The following is a 20,547-nucleotide window of genomic DNA, read 5'->3' on the forward strand; positions in this document are numbered from 1 at the left end:
CGATTTTTTTGCACTCCTGACATAAATTGAGAAATTAATGTCCCTTCAACCTATCATAAACAGTGGTCAAATATTGAAGTTGGGGTCTTTAATCTTTCTAATGAGACACAGTTTGTCCAGATCAAGTAAGAGTGTGCGCTAGTATAAGGTCTTTGTTATGTCTTCATAATTTTTCTTGAACGCAAACAAACCTTTTTATTCAAATAAGGCTCAGAATGCACCATATTAGTTTCATTTTCTTGAGGCACTTTGTCGATTGTTAAGTTTTCTCTTCGGATTTACTTAAAGTTGAAATGAAATGAAAATTCCCTCTATCTATTTTGTAAATGCATGTTACCTTATAGTAAATGATTCATGCATGATTATTTTGTTTTGACTTAAACGTAATGTTTAATAAAAATTGGTTTAGTTCTTCTCTCCAGTAGGATTTATTCAATAATTTAGTTCGCTTAAACCCTGCCCCTCCACAATTGACTGCAAGCTTGCATACATTTTTGAGTTGAACACCCACATTTCAAAATCCACTCAACAACTGATGGTTAGAAGGAACCAAATCTCCAATCTACATTTTTTTTGATAATCAGTTACACTCGGATGTGTCACAGTACGGAAGAAAACATTTGTTGCTACTTCCATTTCTTCATTATTACAACATATTGTGATCAATAAATATTGTAATGAATTTGCTTCTGCCATGATCATTAAATTCACATGCTCCTAACTCAGAAAGTCTATCTTTTGTTTCTGTTTGATGTGTGTTCTTGGGTGCAGATCAGTGTGTAATACCGTATACCTTCTGAGCACAAAACAATGTTCATTCCTTTCATTATTGAAATAGGTTAGTCCCCATGGGAGTGTTTCTCTCTCTACCTCTTTCTCTGTCTGACTCTCTCTTATCTGTTTTTCTCTTCTCTGGCTTCAGTGCTGAGTACAAGTCCACCGTACTCTAACTGCTCTCAGCCTGTTCTCCATTACATCCCTTCACTCCTGTTACATATGAAGATGGATGGTGTCTGAGATTCAACCAAACAGCACAAGCAATCTGTTGCTCAATGAGTCAGTCCATATGCAAAACCCTTTCAGAATGCTCATTTATAGAAAAAAAAATAGAAAAAATGAGACCTTCCAAAAGCCTGAAAACTTAAGTCATTTTTAAGGGGGAAAAAACAAATAGAAAATTCCATATTTTAACATAATTTAAATACAATATTCTTCTTATGGTTTAAAAAGACAACCTATGTTACATGTCTTGATATATTTTGAACCGCATTAATGGGTTTATTCTCCTAAAAATGAAAATTACTCACAAATACTCAAATTGTGATGGCTACACCCTTAAAAATAAAGGTGCCAGGAAGAACCAAAAAGGGGTTTTCACAGTGATGCCAAAGAAGAACCATTTTTGGTTCCCTCAAGAACTTTTTGTGAAAGGTTCTTTAAATAACCATTTTTTTTCTAACCATTTTATAGTCTAAATAACCTTTCTGCGCTACAAAGAACATTTTGTGCAATGGAAAGGTTCTTTGGATATTAAAGGTACTTCATGGCACCGTACACCCTGCCAAAGAACCATTTAAGAACCTGTATTTTTAAGTGTAGATGACAGTGTCAGAGCATCTCCAAAATGTAGGTCAAATTGCTTAAGAAGTTAATGCTGGTTCTGATAGAAAGGTGTCAGAATGCACAGTGCATCGCAGTTTGTTGAGTATGGGGCTGTAAGTTTGCCTAGTTCCCTTGTGTTTCCCTGTTTCCTTGGTTTTTTATTAAATTTCCAAGCATTTAGATCCTCTCTCACCTGCTCATTTTCACCAAGCATGACCAAATACTGTAGTGCTGTTCACACGACAGCTTATGAACAAATAACACTTGAGTGTAGAGCAGCATTGTAGTACTCGAGATCATATTCGCCCACAAGTCTGTCACAAACTCCAAGACCATATTTCCATGGAGTCTGGAGCATTTGGACTCTGCCTTGACTCGAACCTGACCCTCTTCAGCTCTGTCTTGACTCATACTTGACCCTTATCTGGCCTCAGTCTTGACTTGTATTTTAATAATCTGGTCTCGTCTATAACACCAGGGCAGAGCACTGCATTTGGGATCCACCCAGACAACAAAACTGATGGGAGCTGCTTGGGTACAGACAACTAGTTGTCTATTGTCTATTGTAGTTCCATTCACATGGGTCTTTGTGGGTGAGCCCTGAATATGTAAGTTGTCAGTTCAGTTATAGAATAAAGTTGTTTCTCTGAAACAGGGCTGACACCAGCTTTCTGATGATGTGTGATTATACCTACTGCGTAATTAATCACACACACACACACACACACACACACACATAGGCATCGTGACATTCTGTGAAATCACGACCCAGTGTTGGTGTTGTTGAGGTTTCAGTCATTATAATGCTGCCTCTGAGGCCTTAGTGTGTACAAGAAAGACAAATGGCTGTTGAACTCTCACTTTTCTCTCGGTGGATTGTGGCAGCAGTAAGACCTTTGAAAAAACCTCATAACTTAAATGTCAGTGTGTGGTGTTTGTACCTTCGCCTAGAGTAAATGAGGCAGTCTGCCGGCCAGCGGGAGTCTCTTACGAGAGAACATTGTGTATTTGAGAGTATCCGATATCTGGTATCTTTGTACACTTCCATATTTCTGGAATATAGACATTTTAACACAACTAATGTCTTAAAAAATGTAGGATTTTATTCACATTTAAACATTGATTAAACTATCCCTTTAAGTAATATACTGAAGTAACAATTAAACTAATCCCATCATAAACACCAATGTGTGAAGGATCTTTTTGTGTCAAAACAGTCATACTTCAGTTTTGATTGACCATTTTGCAGCCTTTTTTATGAACCTTAGAGCTAAATTTACTTTTTTTGCTACTGTATATTTTAGATTTATATATGTAAATCATCTCTATTTTGATTGGCTAACATCTTTGTTCAACATTTCCTTATAGGTCTGATGTTCATACAATATTTACTTTTTATTTACGTTTTGCAGTACAGTTTGTACTGGCACCTCCTTCAATGACAGCTTCTTTTTAAAGTTTGTGATAACGATACAAAGTTCCACACCGAGCTGCTCCAATTAGAAATGAGTCAGGGGTGCATTTTCTGTACAACAAGGTAACTCGCTGCTTAACCACCATAGTAAGATCTTGAAGAATCACTGAAGAAATCAACTAGTTAGTCACAACTGTTCCCCGAAACCATATTGTCGCAAATGTGTCGTTCAACCACGTCGGTTAATAATGTCATGCAGGTGGTGGAGTAATAAAGTGAATTATTTCTTAAGTAGCAATACTTTTACTTAAGTACATTTTTTGTACTCTTTCCACCACTGTTGGTTTGTTGAATAGTTACCCAACTGAAGGGCTAAGCTTAGCATCCATGTATCCCATATATCTTGATTTATCTGAGTCTGGTACACGTTATGTAAAAAGGTAATTTTGCACCTTTCTATTTAAAACTCCCTTCCCTCATAACATTTAGATATTTTTTTTACCTCACTGTTAGGGTTAGACATTGTAAGTTCCTCTAAATGATTCAATTTTCTTAATGGTTCCACTTAAGTCTTGTTTAGGTTTTACGAGCCTTCACCAACATTCATCATAATAATTTCTTGGTTCATGGAGACAGACATGGCAAAATTAATGACTTGCAGTTCAGTAAGTGAGTCAGATTAATTAGGAATCTGCTCCAAATGATCCTTAAGTGTTTGTGATTCACTAACCCATTTTCATTGTGAGTAAAACGAAGTGGTTCTTAAGAGTTATTAATCAAGAATCAAACTTGGATGCTCTGTTTTTGATTCACTCATAATCAAAAAGCGTCTCTTTTAGAGTATTTTGGTACAGTGTTTCATCTGCATCTGTGCTCAAATGTATTCATCTGTCTGACATCAGATAGAGTCAATGTTGCAGCTTAGTTATTAGATTCTCAAAGAGAGGAAGCGAATAAAGATTTTTCTCAAAAGATCAATAAATTATGATTCTTCTTGACATGGCCCTTTCAAATTAGATCCAGTCTAGACGTTGACCACACCAGTCTTTATCTCATCCAAACACTCAGCAATTACCTCTTCTATCCACATCAGAACCCTCCCCCATCCCTCGCACACCATCTGACATCTCTGTTGATTCCTTGACTCACATCGAGTAGTCTGGGGTGAATTTGCCATGCAGGGTTATGTCCGAGAGCTCTTCAAACAGTTGCTATTTTCAGACAAGAATCCATCTTACACCTTGGCATGAGTCCATGGCTTTTGCCATTTCCTACTCAACGCCTATCTTTGAGTTAGTTCGTGTGTCAAGGCGTTAGTAGGGAAGTTAGCGGCACTATAGATAACACAAAGTCGTGACTTCGTTGCCGCTTTCATAATTCTGAAGGTCAATCTGTCTTGTTTTTCTATTTTTCAGCTTCACTGAGAATCCTTTAACTATCGGCATCAAGGATTCTGCTTACATAAGCTATAAAAACCAAGAAACAAAGTGTTTCTAATTCAGCTGATCGTGATGGACTGGTGTTGTTGAAATTGGCATACTTATTTTGTGATAGATCAATGTTATAAATATTTATAACCCTAATCTTTAGTAGTAGGAGTAAGTATTTTCAGACATCTTTATTGAGTATATCGTTTTTAGTTTAAAAGCATAATAAAACATTTGAAAACAGTTGAAATATTGAAATAGTATTTACTTGTGAAACATACTACAATAATCTTTGTTTTATTTATAACTTTGAACAATTATTTTACAGTGTATGCACATAATATTTAGAGTCTTTCTCATGCATTTTTTAATTTTAACATAATTTAAGGGCTCGTGTTAGGCTCCTGAAGACCAGTATATCTTCAGTGTAGGTCGTTTGAACAAATCCACTGCCAGAAGCACTGTATTGTAAAACAGGGTGGGGGGGGCTTGTCGTGATGTGCAGGAAATAAGACATCTCTTATCTGCCCCTGCATGAACAATCAGTAGCTTAGGCGCCATTCTTCTCATTTTCTGACCTTTGACACTACCATTACCACAAACAATACCTCATCTCTCTGTCTTTGTACTATAGTAATGTACCTGCTGTTTCTTCTTTTTGTGTGGCCAATAGAAGAGACAATTAGTGAATTAGTTTTTTTTCTTTCCCAAGAAGACCCTTGCTGAGGGCAACCAAAGGCTTCACATTTTAATCAACCCAATGGAATGGAGCCAGGAAGCTTTTAGGGATCAAGACAGAGCACTTTTAAACACACACACACAAGGGAATACTGCGAACAGAGAAATGGCGAATGTGATAAATCTCCTCTGATTCTCCAGGCAAACAAGATGCGTGTGTGAAATCCGTCTAAAAGCTCAACGGTAGCTGAGTATTCATGAAAGTAGGAATTAATTCCTGTTAAATCTGGAAAAGCTGCTGAAATTACCTTCTTTAATAAGTGGTCGGTTAAATGCTCACCATCTCACAGCTGAGACCCTTTGACGTCATGGTTTGAACAGCTGCATTAATGGAAATAATTAGAGCAATGCAAGTCCACACAATCTGGTGGATGCTGAAGGTCTGTGTACAGGTGTTTACTGTTCGGGCAGAATTAACAAGCATTACATTTCAAATGTCATTCTAACCAGTATCCAAGCAGGCATCAATAAGAAGGTGGAAATAAGCATTAGTATATATGGTAAAATGTTTTGAAACGTGTCAAAGATTGTGTCTGAGTCATGTTTTACATCAAAATCTAAAGAAATAAAGAAAAAGTTATAGCCTATTTGGATTAAAAAAAAATTAAGCCTAGCAAGTAATATAACATAAAAAAGCAATGCTTAGCAAACCATTCCTTAAGGAAACCCTTGCAACTACTGTGATCTGACATCAAGTCTCATTGCTGAATCCGAGCACAGACTCAGTCTGTCCTGAAACTCTGCCTAATTAAACATTGTTTCTAGTTTAAAGCGGACACAGTAGACCAAACAATAGATACCCTAAATGTGTGCTTTCACAGCAGCTCTTCTTATCAGCATTCTCTGAGCAGAGTGTGTACTTTCTGCACACTGAGAGAGGATCTCAGTGGGAAGACCGAAAGCATTGTTTCTTTTCTCTTTTTTTGATCATACAATCTTGCATGGTCTAAAGAGCACGGCGCAAGTGCACTGTCCGAATCCACTTTTGCTGGTCTAAAAGGGTTGTTCCTATTATCTTAATGAGTAAAGGGTGTGTGTTTTGGCATAACGTGCAATAAACCAATCAGGATTCACTATTTACCAGGCAGAATATAGACTCCCTCAACCTGACGAGCCAGTTTTAATTCATGTGCGTATTGCCACGATTGGTCATTCGTCATTACCGCAAATAGGTAATTCTGAAACATGCAATGAGAATCCATAATATAATTTGCAATCACGCTTATATTCATGAAAACAGCTCTCTTGCTCTTGTGGTATTGCTTAATTATATTCTATGTTATATAATATATATATATATATATATATATATATATATATATATATATATATATATATATATATATATATATATATATATATATATATATATATATATATATATATATATATATATACAGTGAGGAAAATAAGTATTTGAACACCCTGCTATTTTGCAAGTTCTCCCACTTAGAAATCATGTAGGGGTCTGAAATTGTCATCAAATCCAGAAATCACAATGTATTATTTTTTATCTATTTATTTGTATGATACAGCTGCAAATAAGTATTTGAACACCTGAGAAAATCAATGTTAATATTTGGTACAGTAGCTTTTGTTTGCAATTACAGAGGTCAAATGTTTCCTGTAGTTTTTCACCAGGTTTGCACACACTGCAGAAGGGATTTTGGCCCACTCCTCCACACAGATCTTCTCTAGATCAGTCAGGTTTCTGGCCTGTCGCTGAGAAACACGGAGTTTGAGCTCCCTCCAAAGATTCTCTATTGGGTTTAGGTCTGGAGACTGGCTAGGCCACGCCAGAACCTTGATATGCTTCTTACAGAGCCACTCCTTGGTTATCCTGTCTGTGTGCTTCGGGTCATTGTCATGTTGGAAGACCCAGCCTCGACCCATCTTCAATGCTCTAACTGAGGGAAGGAGGTTGTTCCCCAAAATCTCGCAAAACATGGCCCCGGTCATCCTCTCCTTAATACAGTGCAGTCGCCCTGTCCCATGTGCAGAAAAAACACCCCCAAAACATGATGCTACCACCCCCATGCTTCACAGTAGGGATGGTGTTCTTGGGATGGTACTCATCATTCTTCTTCCTCCAAACACGTTTAGTGGAATTATGACCAAAAAGTTATATTTTGGTCTCATCTGACCACATGACTTTCTCCCATGACTCCTCTGGATCATCCAAATGGTCATTGGCAAACCTAAGACGGGCCTGGACATGTGCTGGTTTAAGCAGGGGAACCTTCCGTGCCATGCATGATTTCAAACCATGACGTCTTAGTGTATTACCAACAGTAACCTTGGAAACGGTGGTCCCAGCTCTTTTCAGGTCATTGACCAGCTCCTCCCGTGTAGTTCTGGGCTGAGTTCTCACCTTTCTTAGGATCATTGAGACCCCACGAGGTGAGATCTTGCATGGAGCCCCAGTCCGAGGGAGATTGACAGTCATGTTTAGCTTCTTCCATTTTCTAATGATTGCTCCAACAGTGGACCTTTTTTCACCAAGCTGCCTGGCAATTTCCCCGTAGCCCTTTCCAGCCTTGTGGAGGTGTACAATTTTGTCTCTAGTGTCTTTGGACAGCTCTTTGGTCTTGGCCATGTTAGTAGTTGGATTTTTACTGATTGTATGGGGTGGACAGATGTCTTTATGCAGACCTCAAACAGGTGCATCTAATTTAGGATAATAAATGGAATGGAGGTGGACATTTTAAAGGCAGACTAACAGGTCTTTGAGGGTCAGAATTCTAACCGATAGACAGGTGTCCAAATACTTATTTGCAGCTGTATCACACAAATAAATAGATAAAAAAAACATACATTGTGATTTTTTTTAGATTATGTCTCTCACAGTGGACATGCACCTACGATGACAATTTCAGACCCCTCCATGATTTCTAAGTGGGAGAACTTGCAAAATAGCAGGGTGTTCAAATACTTATTTTCCTCACTGTATATATATATATATATATATATATATATATATATATATATATATATATATATATATATATATATATATATATATATATATATATATAATAAACGAAATCTCAGAATTTTGTGGCCGTTTATATTAATTTTGGGAATTTTTCAGACAATGCTGCATTGATTTTGAACCCGGCAGCACAGTAACAAATGAAATCACATTACAAAGAAGTTATTGATTGCATTTTAAGCAGTAAGTTCCCTTTCGGGGGAACTCGCACTGCATCGGAACGACGCTTTGGGGATGCTCCCTTAGCATCAGCGAATCTGAAACCAGAATGCCAACTAGGCCAATCCGATTGGCGTGCGTGATGACGTCATCGTGACGGCATACCCGGAAGTATAAAAGGGGAGCTGGAACGTAATGGCGGCAGTTATCGCTCTTCAGCAATAGCTCTCTGTGTCAAAAAACTGTCTGTCTATTTATTGTTGTACGTCAGTAAGAAAGAGTGTGAATGATGGAAGAGAAAATGAGAGAGTTCAAGCAGTGTGTGCATCCTTGCCCTCGTTATATGTCGGGCTCGGATACACACCTGCTGTGTGTGCACTGTCTGGGCGTTCAGCATGCTCGAGCGGCTCTCGAGGGAGGATGCGGCGAGGCTGGTCATGGGGCTCACGGATGGACTGTCAGCGGGACTGGGACTGCTGAGGTATCTTCCCAGTCTTTGTCTGACAGTTCAGATGTTCTCCTTCCCCGTGTGGAAGCCCGCGCTGCGGCTTCTTCCCCCGGGGCGGAGGACCCGATGTGTGAGCGGTCTGATTCTGAGGAATTAGACATGCTCAGCATCGAGGCAGTCGAAGTTATAAGCACTTCTTAAATATGTAAGATTCCATCTTGCGATTGCTGAAAAAAAAGGCAGCGCGCAGGTTATGGGTCTGCAATTAAAGTGAACACACGCGATCGGTGTGCATGAGATACTGGCCGTATAGCACGATAAATCAGTATTGTCTGATATGGCTGCATTTAAGTCTGAGGATTTAAATGAGATATGATCTGACTCTGAGGAGTTAGATATTCAGCCTGTCATTCAGACCATGTTTCACCGTATTGTGTGACACTGTTTGGCTTTTTTTCTCAGGGATGAAAGCCAGTTGTATTATGTCGGCTTGAACCACGTTGCTGAGGCAACGCGGGGTCTATGAGTCCGTATAAATACAAATAGAACAGTGTCGTCTGATTAAGTACGGCTACATTTAATTCTAGGGAATTAAATAAATATAATCTGACTTTGAGGAGTTAGATATTCAGCCTATCATTCAGACTATGTTTCACCTTATTGTGGCTGCATTTAATTCTGAGGAATTAAATTAAAATATTATCTGACTTTGAGAAAGAAAAAAGAGTTAGATATATTTTTTATTCAGCCTGTTATTCAGATCAGGTTGCACGGGTTTGGTGATTATGATGGCATTTAATTCCGAGGAATTGAGTGTCATGTTATCCGACTTTGATAAGTTGGATACTTTAATTCTGTCACCCAAGCGTGTTTAACCTGTGAACTGGATATTCATCTAAGATGGAGCCCTCCTGAAGTTGATGTCGTTCTCGCCGCCTTGTGGCCTGCGGGACACATCATTTCAGGCAATTGCTATTCGCAGTGTCCGCTCTAGTGTTGTGGCCCTGTTGAGCTGCTCCCTTAGATGAGGCCCCTGCTGGCCAGCCCCCTCTCCCGGGTAGGAGCGATCGAGGTCGTCTCCCCTGTGGAGTTTTCGGGAATCGATGCTGTGTTCCCGCCGTCTAGTACGCTTCGGGCCACATCGTTTCCCCGTGCACGCGTGCTGCACCAGCCGCCTCTAGCAAGACTTGCGGTGGTCCAGCAAACGCGTACGCACACCGAAAATCTTCCTCGATTTCGCCCTGCCAGTTAGCCGCTTCAGGGGGTCGGGGAGGAGGCTCGGTTGACACCCGAGACCGGCCTCGAGAGGCTGGTTCCCTAAGCAGATTATCTCGGCGCATGGTTATGCCTCCGAATATATCAGCTTGGGGCCTGCGACTGTAGAAAGGGGCATACAGACTGCAGTCCGGTTACCTTCCCCTGAAGTTCAGTGGGGTGGTCTGGACGGCAGTGGTCCCTGGGCAGGTTCGGGTAATGGAACAGGAAGTTCACTCCCTGTTGGTAAGGAGGCCACAGAATGTGCTCCTCCGCCAGACAGGGAGTCCGGGTTCTACAGCCAGTACTTCATAGTTCCTAAGAGGGATGGCGAGTTGCATCCAACTTTAGACCTGAGGTACTTGAATCGTTCTCTGAGGAGATTCAGATTCAAGATGCTTAGCAATTCCTCCATTGTGATTCAGATCCAGTCTGAGGACTGGTCTGTCACGATGGGTCTGAAGAGGACGCATACTTCCCTGTATCCATCCTTCTGTGTCACAGGAAGTTCCTGAGGTTCGCTTTTTGGGGCAAAGCGTACCAATATCGGGTTCTTCCAGGCGGCCTAGCCCTTTGAGACTCTACACGCAGTAGCGTGTTGACGCCTTCTCAGAGAACTGTGTTCCTGGGAGTTGTATGGGATTCTCTACGTTGTGGGCACAATTGTCTCCCGAACGTATCGAGTCCATACGGGCGGTGGTCTCTAAAATGAAGCTAGGCCACAGCATCACTGTGAAGCAGTTTAAGGTCTGCTGGGGCTCATTGCAGCTGCGTCCAACAGAATATATCTTGGCCTGCTGCATGAGAACCTTACAGTGGTAGCTGGGAATCAAGGGGTTTTCCTCGGGGGGAAAACCATTCTGTATGATCAGGGTAACGCGCAGATGCCTTCGTTCCCTAGTCATATGGAAGAAACCTTGGTTTCTGTCCCAGGGGCCAGTGTTGGGAGCGTTCTGTTGCCGGTAATCCGTTTCAACAGACGCCTCCCTCACTGGCTGGGACGTGGTCATGGCGGCCGCTTTGCGAGAGGTCTGTGGGAGACCAGGCATTTCTCCTGGCACATCTACTGCCTGGAAATGCTGGCGGTCTACAAAGCTCTGAGGAGCTTTTTCCCGGACCTCCGCGGCCACCATGTCCTGATACGGAAGTAAACCAGGTGGCTTTCCTTGAGGGGAAATCCATTCTGTATGATCAGGGTAACGTGCAGTGGCCTTCGTTCCCTAGTCATATGGAAGAAACCTTGGTTTCTGTCCCAAGGGCCAGTGTTGGGAGCGTCCTGTTGCCGGGAATCCGTTTCAACAGACGCCTCCCTCCCTGGTTGGGGCATGGCAGGGGGGTTTGAGGTTGCGCCCTCTTTGCAGACTGGCGCATCACATCCTCCTGTGGTCCCAAGGGAAACTGTTGTCCATCAGGGCAATGTATGTCCCGGGGGTCCAAAATCAGGGAGCAGACATCCTGCCGAGGCAGGGGCTGAGGCCCGGGGAGTGGCGACTCCACCCAGAGGTGGTGGAGGCCATATGCAAGAGGTTCGGCCCAGTGGAAGTGGATCTGTTTGCGTCTCGAGAGACGTCCCACTGTCCACTGTGGTTTTCCCTCACGCGTCCAGCCCCACTGGGGCTGGATGCCATGGTTCAGACGTGGCAGAGGCTGCGTCTGTACGCATTTCCCCCGATTGCTCTGCTCCCGGGAGTCCTGGAGAGGGTCCGGCAACAGGGGGTCAGTCTACTTCTGGTAGCACCCCGTTGGCCGACTCGAGTTTGGTTCTCGGATATCATAGCTCTGCTAGCAGGTCAGCCGTGGGAGATTCCTCTGAGGAGGGATCTTCTATCTCAGGTGGCGGGTACGATATTTTACCCCCGCCCAGAGATTTGGAACCTATGGGTCTGGCCCCTGAGGGGACCAGGTACATAGAGGCTGGCCTATCGGCGGAGGTGATAGAGACCTTACTCAGTTCCAGGGCTCCGTCTACGAGGAGACTGTACAGCCTCAAGTGGAATGTATTTTCCACTTGATGCAGGGAGCGTGAGGTGGACCCAGTTAACTGCCCGGTGGCTTCAGTGCTGGAGTTCCTCCAAGATCGCTTCTCTGCAGGGCTTACCCCGTCCACACTCAAGGTGTATGTGGCTGCCATTGCGGCGTTCCACACTCCTATGGGTGATGGGCCTCTGGGTAGGCACCATCTGGTTGTACAATTTCTCCGTGGGGCTCGGAGGATGAGGCCTGCGGCTCATTCCAGAGTTCCAACCTGGGACCTGGCAGTGGTTCTCGAAGGTTTGGCTGAGGCCTTCTTCGAGCCATTGGAGTCGGCCGAACCTAAGAACCCTGACCCTTAAGGTGGCTTTTCTCCTCGCCATTACCTCTCTTAGGAGAGTGGGAGATCTCCAGGCCTTGGCGGTAACGCCAACCTGCCTGGAGTTTGCCCCGGGAGGAGTAAAAGCCATCCTACACCCTAGGCCGGGCTACGTGCCTAAGGTGCCATCAAGGGTGGTCAGGTCTTTGGTTCTGCAGGCATTTCATCCTCCGCCTCACGTGACGGCGGAAGAGGGGAGACTTCACCTACTCTGCCCGGTTAGGGCGCTCAGAGTTTATTGGCGAAGTCTGCACAGTGGAGGAGATCACAACAACTGTTGGTGTGTTTTGGTTCACCTAAGAAGGGATTGCAACATGGCCTACCAGGTGCGCAGTTTGCCTTCACCTGTGGCCGTGAGGGCTCATTCCACCAGAGGCATGGCCTCTTCGGTGGCCCTTCTTTCTGGGGTCCCCTTGCAGGATATCTGCGAGGTGGCCGGGTGGGCTACCCCACACACATTTATCAGGTTTTATAGCCTGGATCTCCCTACGACGCCTGGTGCTAGGGTGCTCCAGTCCTAGATGTGCCCGGTCTCCGGTTTCACACTAGGGCAGGCGCTACCCTTTGGTGTGGCCTAGTTGGGATTCGTTCCCCAAAGCGTCGTTCCGATGCAGTGCGAGTTCCCTCGAAAGGGAACTGCTCGGGTTATGTATATAACCCTTGTTCCCTGAGAAGGGGAACGAGCACTGCATCCCAACGCCACACCTCGGCACGCCTGGAGCGCATGCTTCAGAGCAATTACTGCCGCCATTACGTTCCAGCTCCCCTTTTATACTTCCGGGTATGCCGTCACGATGACGTCATCACGCACGCCAATCGGATTGGCCTAGTTGGCATTCTGGTTTCAGATTCGCTGATGCTAAGGGAGCATCTCCAAAGCGTCGTTCCGATGCAGTGCTCGTTCCCCTTCTCAGGGAACAAGGGTTATATACATAACCCGAGCAGTTTTACATCTTTAATGATTGGCAATTTAGTTATATTCTTGCAGTTGTGGTCTAGACTGGTCTGAGACCAAGACAAGACCAAGACCTTAAAAAATGGTCTTAAGACCGTACTTGAGTACTACAACACAAGTGCCGGGTGTATGATAGGGCCCTATGACTTTCAATTGAGGTTTCTTGTAAACCATAGGATTTTTATTGGTTCCTGAAGTATTTTTCATATAGCTTTAGTAAGGGAAAGAACTTCAATCTCATGAAGCATTGCATTGAAAATGGAGAAACTATTTATTTAAAATTGTTTATTTTATCTGTAGAGACATTATACTTTAAGTTATTGCCAAATGTGCATGTATACAAATATGTACAGGTAAGTGTTTTGACAGCATAGCGAGACTCGATTTAGTAATTTGCTGTGCTTCAAGCTAGTGGGCATACCCTGCAAGATCTTTTGGTGTAATTTGCTCACCTTTCAACACATCATTGTTTAGCAGAATGTCCAAGTGTTTGAAAGCAAATGAGGGCAAATCTCAACAAGGAAGGAACAGGTTGAAATTGAACCTCACATTCACTTACAAATTGCTCATCCAATATAGCTCTTGAATCTCATTAATGTGATATGAATTAACACATATTGGAATTTGGCATCTCACGATGAAATAAAATCCACTTGGCCTTGCCTACAAATTTTTAGAGCTTGACCAGTAAACTAGGTACACTGGTCACCATCAAGTCCCTTTCAATGAAAGTCAGTTCACTCTGACCATATTTGCAATGCCTCTGGGCAGCTATTTTGCAAGTTGTAAATCTATTTCAATTGACCTCAAAAACTGCTTTCCAAAATTAATAACATATTTCAAATCAGCAATAAAATCTGGCATGAACAGTCCAATAAATGTTGTTTCTTACACTCCAATAGCATGATTCTCAGGTTTCTATGGGAACCAGCGTTTCTAACTGCCGCAATTTGGATTCAAACGCGACAAACAGTAATGCTATCTGTCAGGATGTGCTTCCAATGCTATATGTGACCCTATGGACCACAATACCAGTCATAAGTCGCACAGGTATATTTGTGGCAATAGCCAACAATACATTGTATGGGTCAAAATTATTGATTTTTCTTTTATGCCAAAAATCATTAGGATATTAATTAAAGATCATGTTCCATGAAGATATTTTGTACATTTCCTACCATAAATATATTTAAAAATGTATTATTTGTAGTAATATGCGTTGCTAAGGACTTCATTTGGACAACTTTAAAGGCGATTTTCTAAATTTTTAGATTTTTTTGCGCCCAAATCTGATCTTGGCCAAATAGTGTCCTATCCTAACAAACCATACATGAAAGCTTATTTATTCAGCTTTCAGGTGATGTATAAATCTCAATTAAAAAAAAAAAAGAAAAGAAAAAAATCCTTATGACTGGTTTTGTGTTCCAGGGTCACATATACTAAGGTTAAAGTTAAGGTGTGGTGTAGGTTAAGATTTAAGCATTGTGTATGCCAGGGGTTTTCAAACTTTGTGATGCCAAGGACCTCCAAATATGATTAACCTTTTATGAGGGACCCCCTTCCTAAAACCCATCTATATTTTTATATATGAGAAAAACAAAACAAAACACATTTTTGTTTCAATCTGTTAAATAGTAATTGTGACATTATAAATACAACATATTATTTCCAAACTTAAATTAGCTATACTTAATGTTGGATGTATAAACCCAAAGAAGAACATTTTCTATTAAAAGTTATTTGTATAAGCAACTTTCACAATAAATGTAGCCTATGTAAGCAGCTTACATACTACATTAAGAATACTGCCTTACAGCCCCAGTGAGCAAGATAAAGGACTATAGTGAGAAAAACTCTCTAGAAAGATACAAAGCAAATATATACAATTCTGGAAAGTATGTGTACGCCAATGAAAGTTCAGTAGACTTTAACAATTTTTGCTTTGTCTTTTTACTCTCTGAAATTTTCTGGGGACCCCTTTGAACCTTCTGGAGGACCCCTAGGGGTCCCCGGACCCCAGTTTGAAAACCCCTGGTGTATGCTACACTGATGCAATGAATACCAATTGGTGATTGGCTCTTTTATTTAGAATGGCACAAGCTACTATATTGCGCATTGCAGTTTCTCGATTCATAGCAATAGTAGTGTGTCTTTGGTAATATTACGTCTTTGTCACCATTGACTTTGAACTATATGGACTGCTTGGAGCAGTGTGATCATTCTGCAAACCTTCTTGTTTAGTGTTTCACAGAAAAATGTAGTCATACACGTTTATAATTACATGAGGATAAATAGGTGAAAGAATTTCCATTTTTGGATTAGCTAATTCTGTGTGAGTTGGCATGCAAGACTATGGTAGAAAATAATAATGCAAATCCCTTGTGAATGCGTGTGAGATAGAAAGAGCAGGAAGATGGCATTTTACTTTGGATTAATAAATGTGTTCCTGCTTCAATCCTTTGTTTCAAGAAAAACATTGTTGCTTGAGTGTCGCTCTCTGGCTTAACCTTACATCCATTATGCAGTGCTCATGTGCTGATGTCACAGGTGAGTACATGTCTGTGTTTTTGAGTACATGCTTAATTACTGAAAAACACAGGTTTTTAATCATAAAGGAGGATTTAAAACACATTCATGCACAACTGTTGATTTAGGTTACAGTAACAGCTAAAATTCATTTTGTCCCTTGCTCATGGTCGATGGAAGTTATATTTGAAGCATTTAAAGTCCTCCAAATCATAATGAGAGGATATTAGTTGTAAGTATGCTTGAAAAAAGGAGACTATTTTAACTGAAAAGGATGAGATGACATCAGCCAGAAAGTGGTGGATGAGTTGATTGCAAGGCCACGATCTCATTGGCTGAAGGCGAAGTGGAACTGATTGGCTGGCTCAGTCAGAGAGGAAGCAGGAACTGAAGTGTCTGGCTATGTTCAAAATTGCATACTACTCTTACTATTTCTGAAGAATAATACCCACAATGAAATGCGATTGTATTCCATTCAAAACATAATCTTGCTTTTCTATCAGATCTGAATATTTTCATAAAATATAACCAGATTTGCATATGTTCTCTTTGTGTCCTATCTGTAGGTACTACAGCGCCACCATTCTGCAGATGTCAGGAGTACGTGATGACAAGTTGGCGATCTGGCTAGTTACTGTAACAGCGTTCACAAATTTTCTGTTTACTCTGCTGGGCGTTTGGTTGGTTGAAAGGGTGGGCAGACGCAGACTTACGTTGGGGAGCATCTTCGGTAAGATTTTGACTTACTTAAAGAAGCAGAATACTGTATATTGTAGTGTATTCCAAACTTATTTTGGATTCTAACATTTAAATTTGGTGGCTTTTTTCATATATATGTACTGTATATATATATATATATATATATATATATATATAGGGGGGATCAGCAATTTAACATTTTTGGTCAGCAAAACTTTTTTACTTTTTTTAAAGAAGTCTCTTTTTTGCTCACTATGGTTTTAAAAAATACAGTAAAACAGTAATTGTTACGTACTGCTCCGAGAAACCAAATGCAGCTTTATTGAAGGGTAATCCACAATCGTAGTCAAAAACAGGCAAAAGGTCATACACAGGCAAGCAGTCCAAACAAGCAATCAAGACAGGAGAGACAGGCAAAAGGGCAATCCACGGAACGGGCAAGTAATCCAAAACCAAGAGACAAGGAACCAAGGAAAATGCTCAGAAATGCAGTGATACAACTAACACAACTTAGCAATGATTGACAGAATTGACCAGGCTTTTATAGGGTGAGCTAAGAATGTAAATGAGACACAGGTGGATGTAATCAGGAATGAAGTGTCCGGGCAGTGAGTATTATGGGTAATGTAGTCTGTGGTGATATGGCAATAGTCTGAGGTGGAGTGCCCTCTGGTGGACTACACTGGCACTCTCACTGGTGATCGTGACATAGCCCCCCTCCTAAGGAGTGGCTTCCAGACACTCCTATAATTATCCCGGAGGGAAGTGGAGCGGAGGTGGACCCAGGGGCGGGATGGAGGGCCAGGCCCATGGAGCAAAAGTGGGCCCGGAGACTGAGGCAGTGCAGGCAGCCAGGGCGGAGCAGGCCAGGCAGATGACCAGGATAGAAGGGCTGACCACCATGGTGGAGCAGACGACCACTACAGCAGTGCCGGTGGGCTTGAAGACCCCCACGGCGGAGCAGACGACCACAACAACAGGGGAGACGGGTTTGAAGACCCCCATGGCGGAGCAGATGACCACCACAGCAGCAGAGACGGGTTTGGAGACCCCCACGGCGGAGCAGGTGGCCCGGTCGGAGTCCTCTCTGGACTCGGGACAGAAGACGGAGTCCTCTCTGGACTTGGGACAGGAGACGGAGTCCTCTCTGGACTCGGGACAGGAGGCGGAGTCCTCTCTGGGCTTGTGACAGGTGGAGGAGTTCTCTCTGGACTCGTGACAGGAGGCCGAGTCCTCTTTGGACTCGGGACAGAAGGAGACGGAGCCCTTTCTGGACGCTGGTCAGGGGCTGGAGCCATCTCTGGATGCTGGTCAGAGGCTGGAGCCATCTCTGAACGCTGTTTTGTGGCTGGAGCCATTTCTGAACGCTGGTCAGTGGCTGGAGCCATCTCTGGACGCTGGTCAGTGGCTGGAGCCATCTCTGGATGCTGGTCAGTGGCTGGAGCAATCTCTGGACGCTGGTCAGTGGCTGGAGTCCTCTCTGGACAATGGTCAGTAGCTGGAGCCATCTCTGGACGATGGCCAGTGGCTGGAGCCATCTCTGGACGCTGGTTAGGGGCTGGAGCCATCTCTGGACACTGGTCAGGGGCTGGAGCCATCTCTGGACGCTGGTCAGGGGTTGGAGCCATCTCTGAATGCTGGTCAGTGGCTGGAGCCATCTCTGAACACTGGTCAGTGGCTGGAGCCATCTCTGGACGCTGGTCAGTGGTTGGAGCCCTCTCTGGATGCTGGTCAGTGGCTGGAGCAATCTCTGGATACTGGTCAGTGGCTGGAGTCCTCTCTGGACGCTGGTCAGGGGTTGGAGCCATCTCTGAATGCTGGTCAGTGGCTGGAGCCATCTCTGAACACTGGTCAGTGGCTGGAGCCATCTCTGGACGCTGGTCAGTGGCTGGAGCCCTCTCTGGATGCTGGTCAGTGGCTGGAGCAATCTCTGGATGCTGGTCAGTGGCTGGAGTCCTCTCTGGACGCTGGTCAGGGGTTGGAGCCATCTCTGAATGCTGGTCAGTAGCTGGAGCCATCTCTGAACACTGGTCAGTGGCTGGAGCCATCTCTGGACGCTGGTCAGTGGCTGGAGCCCTCTCTGGATGCTGGTCAGTGGCTGGAGCAATCTCTGGATGCTGGTCAGTGGCTGGAGTCCTCTCTGGACGATGGTCAGTGTCTGGAGCCATCTCTAGCAATGATTGACAGAATTGACCAGGCTTTTATAGGCTGAGCTAACAAGGTAAATGAGACACAGGTGGATGTAATCAGGAATGATGTGCCCGGGCAGTGAGTATTGTGGGTAATGTAATGTAATGTATTCTGTGGTGACATGGCAATAGTCTGAGGTGGTGCCCTCTGGTGGACTACACGGGCACTCTCACTGGTGATCGTGACAGTAATATTTTGCAATTCATTATTATTATTATTACAATTCAAAGTAATGATTTCCATTTGAATATATTTGAATTTATAATTTATCCTGTGATGACACAGAATTTTTTGTATACTCCAGCCTAGTTTCATATGCTCCAGAAATCATAATATAGTTATTTGGTGTGCACGTAACATTTCTAATAATTTTACAATGTTGAAAACAGTTGTGCTGCTTATTTTTTTTGTGGAAAGCATGATACATTATTTTCAGGATTCTATGATGAATAGAAAGTTTATTTGAAATGGAAATATTTTGTAACATTATAAATGTCTTTACTGTCACTTTTGATCAGTTTAATGCATCATTGCTGAATAAAAGTATTCTTTTTTAAATTTATTTTATTTAATGACTTTATAGTAACATTTAATTTGTGAAACAGTAAAACATCGTAATGGTATGCAAACAATATGAACCAACTGGTTTTGGCAACAGATATTGTAATATAAATGTATAAAATGAAAACATAAAAAGCATTGCCCCGATATCATTGTAAAAACTGCTTGTTTAATTTAACTTTGGACTCAAAGACTTATTATTACAAAAAAAAATTTCCCTGTATGAAAACTTGCCCCTGTTTCCCCAACATTTTGTTATTTAAAAAGCTTTTTTGAACATTTTGAGATAAAAAAAAATGCCAAAATATATATTTATATATTAAATAAATGTTTGATTCAATCTTTGTGTACAGGTACTGTTTTGAGTCTTTGTGTCCTGTCTGTTGGCTTCCTCCTGTCAGCCCAGCATTCCCCTCCTGTTACACTACATCTGACAGACCCCACGACACCCAACTCCAGCTGCACTACACATCTGTGAGTATGATTTAATGGGCATGGTTATCTTCTAGAGCTTCTCGCTAGAGGCAATATGAATAATTCATAAGTACACTATATAGGATATAGTATAATCAGTTCCTATATAGTGACAGCTGTCATGTTCTGTGGTTTCAAAAGTGACTGAAGAAATAGTTCCCCCGAGCATACACGAGTTAAGTTCCTAAATGTGCAAGACTTCCTGTGTCAGCCAACTGATGGAAGTTGTTGATCAGCAAGGAAGTTACAGAGATAATTCACTCAAAAGCTAAAATTCCGTCATCATTTATTCATCATATCATTTTATACCAGAAGACTTTCTTTGTTCTGTGGAATGCAAAAAGAGAATTTTTGAAGAGTGACATGAAGGTGAGTATATCATGACAGAAAGTACATTTTTGGAAATTAAAGGGGGGGTCTAATTCTATTTCATGCATTATGTATGCATTATTTACACTGTTAAAGGTCCCATGGCATGAAATTTTCATTTTATGAGGTATTTCAACATTAATATGAGTTCCCCTCCTGAATATTGTCCCCAAGTGGATAGAAATGTTGATCGGTGTAAAACCGAGTTCTGGCTGTCTTTCTCTGCCTTTGAGAAAATGACAGGCCAGACTAGCCAATCCTGAAATCTCCTGTTTTGACGTCCACACAGGAACGGTTACCTCCCTTTCCTCAGCCCAGAGAATCTGGCACGCCCATGCAAACGCTTGAGAGATCATGGCTTGTGAACGAGTGAATGCTGGCAGTTTCTC

The 20,547-nt window shown here is 42.4% G+C and overlaps 1 protein-coding gene across 1 annotated transcript in view; it reads left to right on the top strand.

The window, feature by feature from the left end:
- Positions 1-20,547, top strand: part of slc2a13a (solute carrier family 2 member 13a) — a gene marked incomplete at both ends in the record, with an annotated part of 107,891 nt that overhangs the window by 56,439 nt on the left and 30,905 nt on the right. The window contains 2 exons of the mRNA XM_079816911.1: positions 16,432-16,595; positions 19,669-19,789. Of these exons, the coding sequence (XP_079673037.1) occupies positions 16,432-16,595; positions 19,669-19,789 (285 nt within the window). The remainder of the gene's footprint in view (positions 1-16,431; positions 16,596-19,668; positions 19,790-20,547) is intronic.

Source organism: Gobio gobio (genome assembly GCF_949357685.1).
Source record: "Gobio gobio genome assembly, chromosome: 5".
Taxonomy (NCBI): Eukaryota; Metazoa; Chordata; class Actinopteri; order Cypriniformes; family Gobionidae; genus Gobio; species Gobio gobio.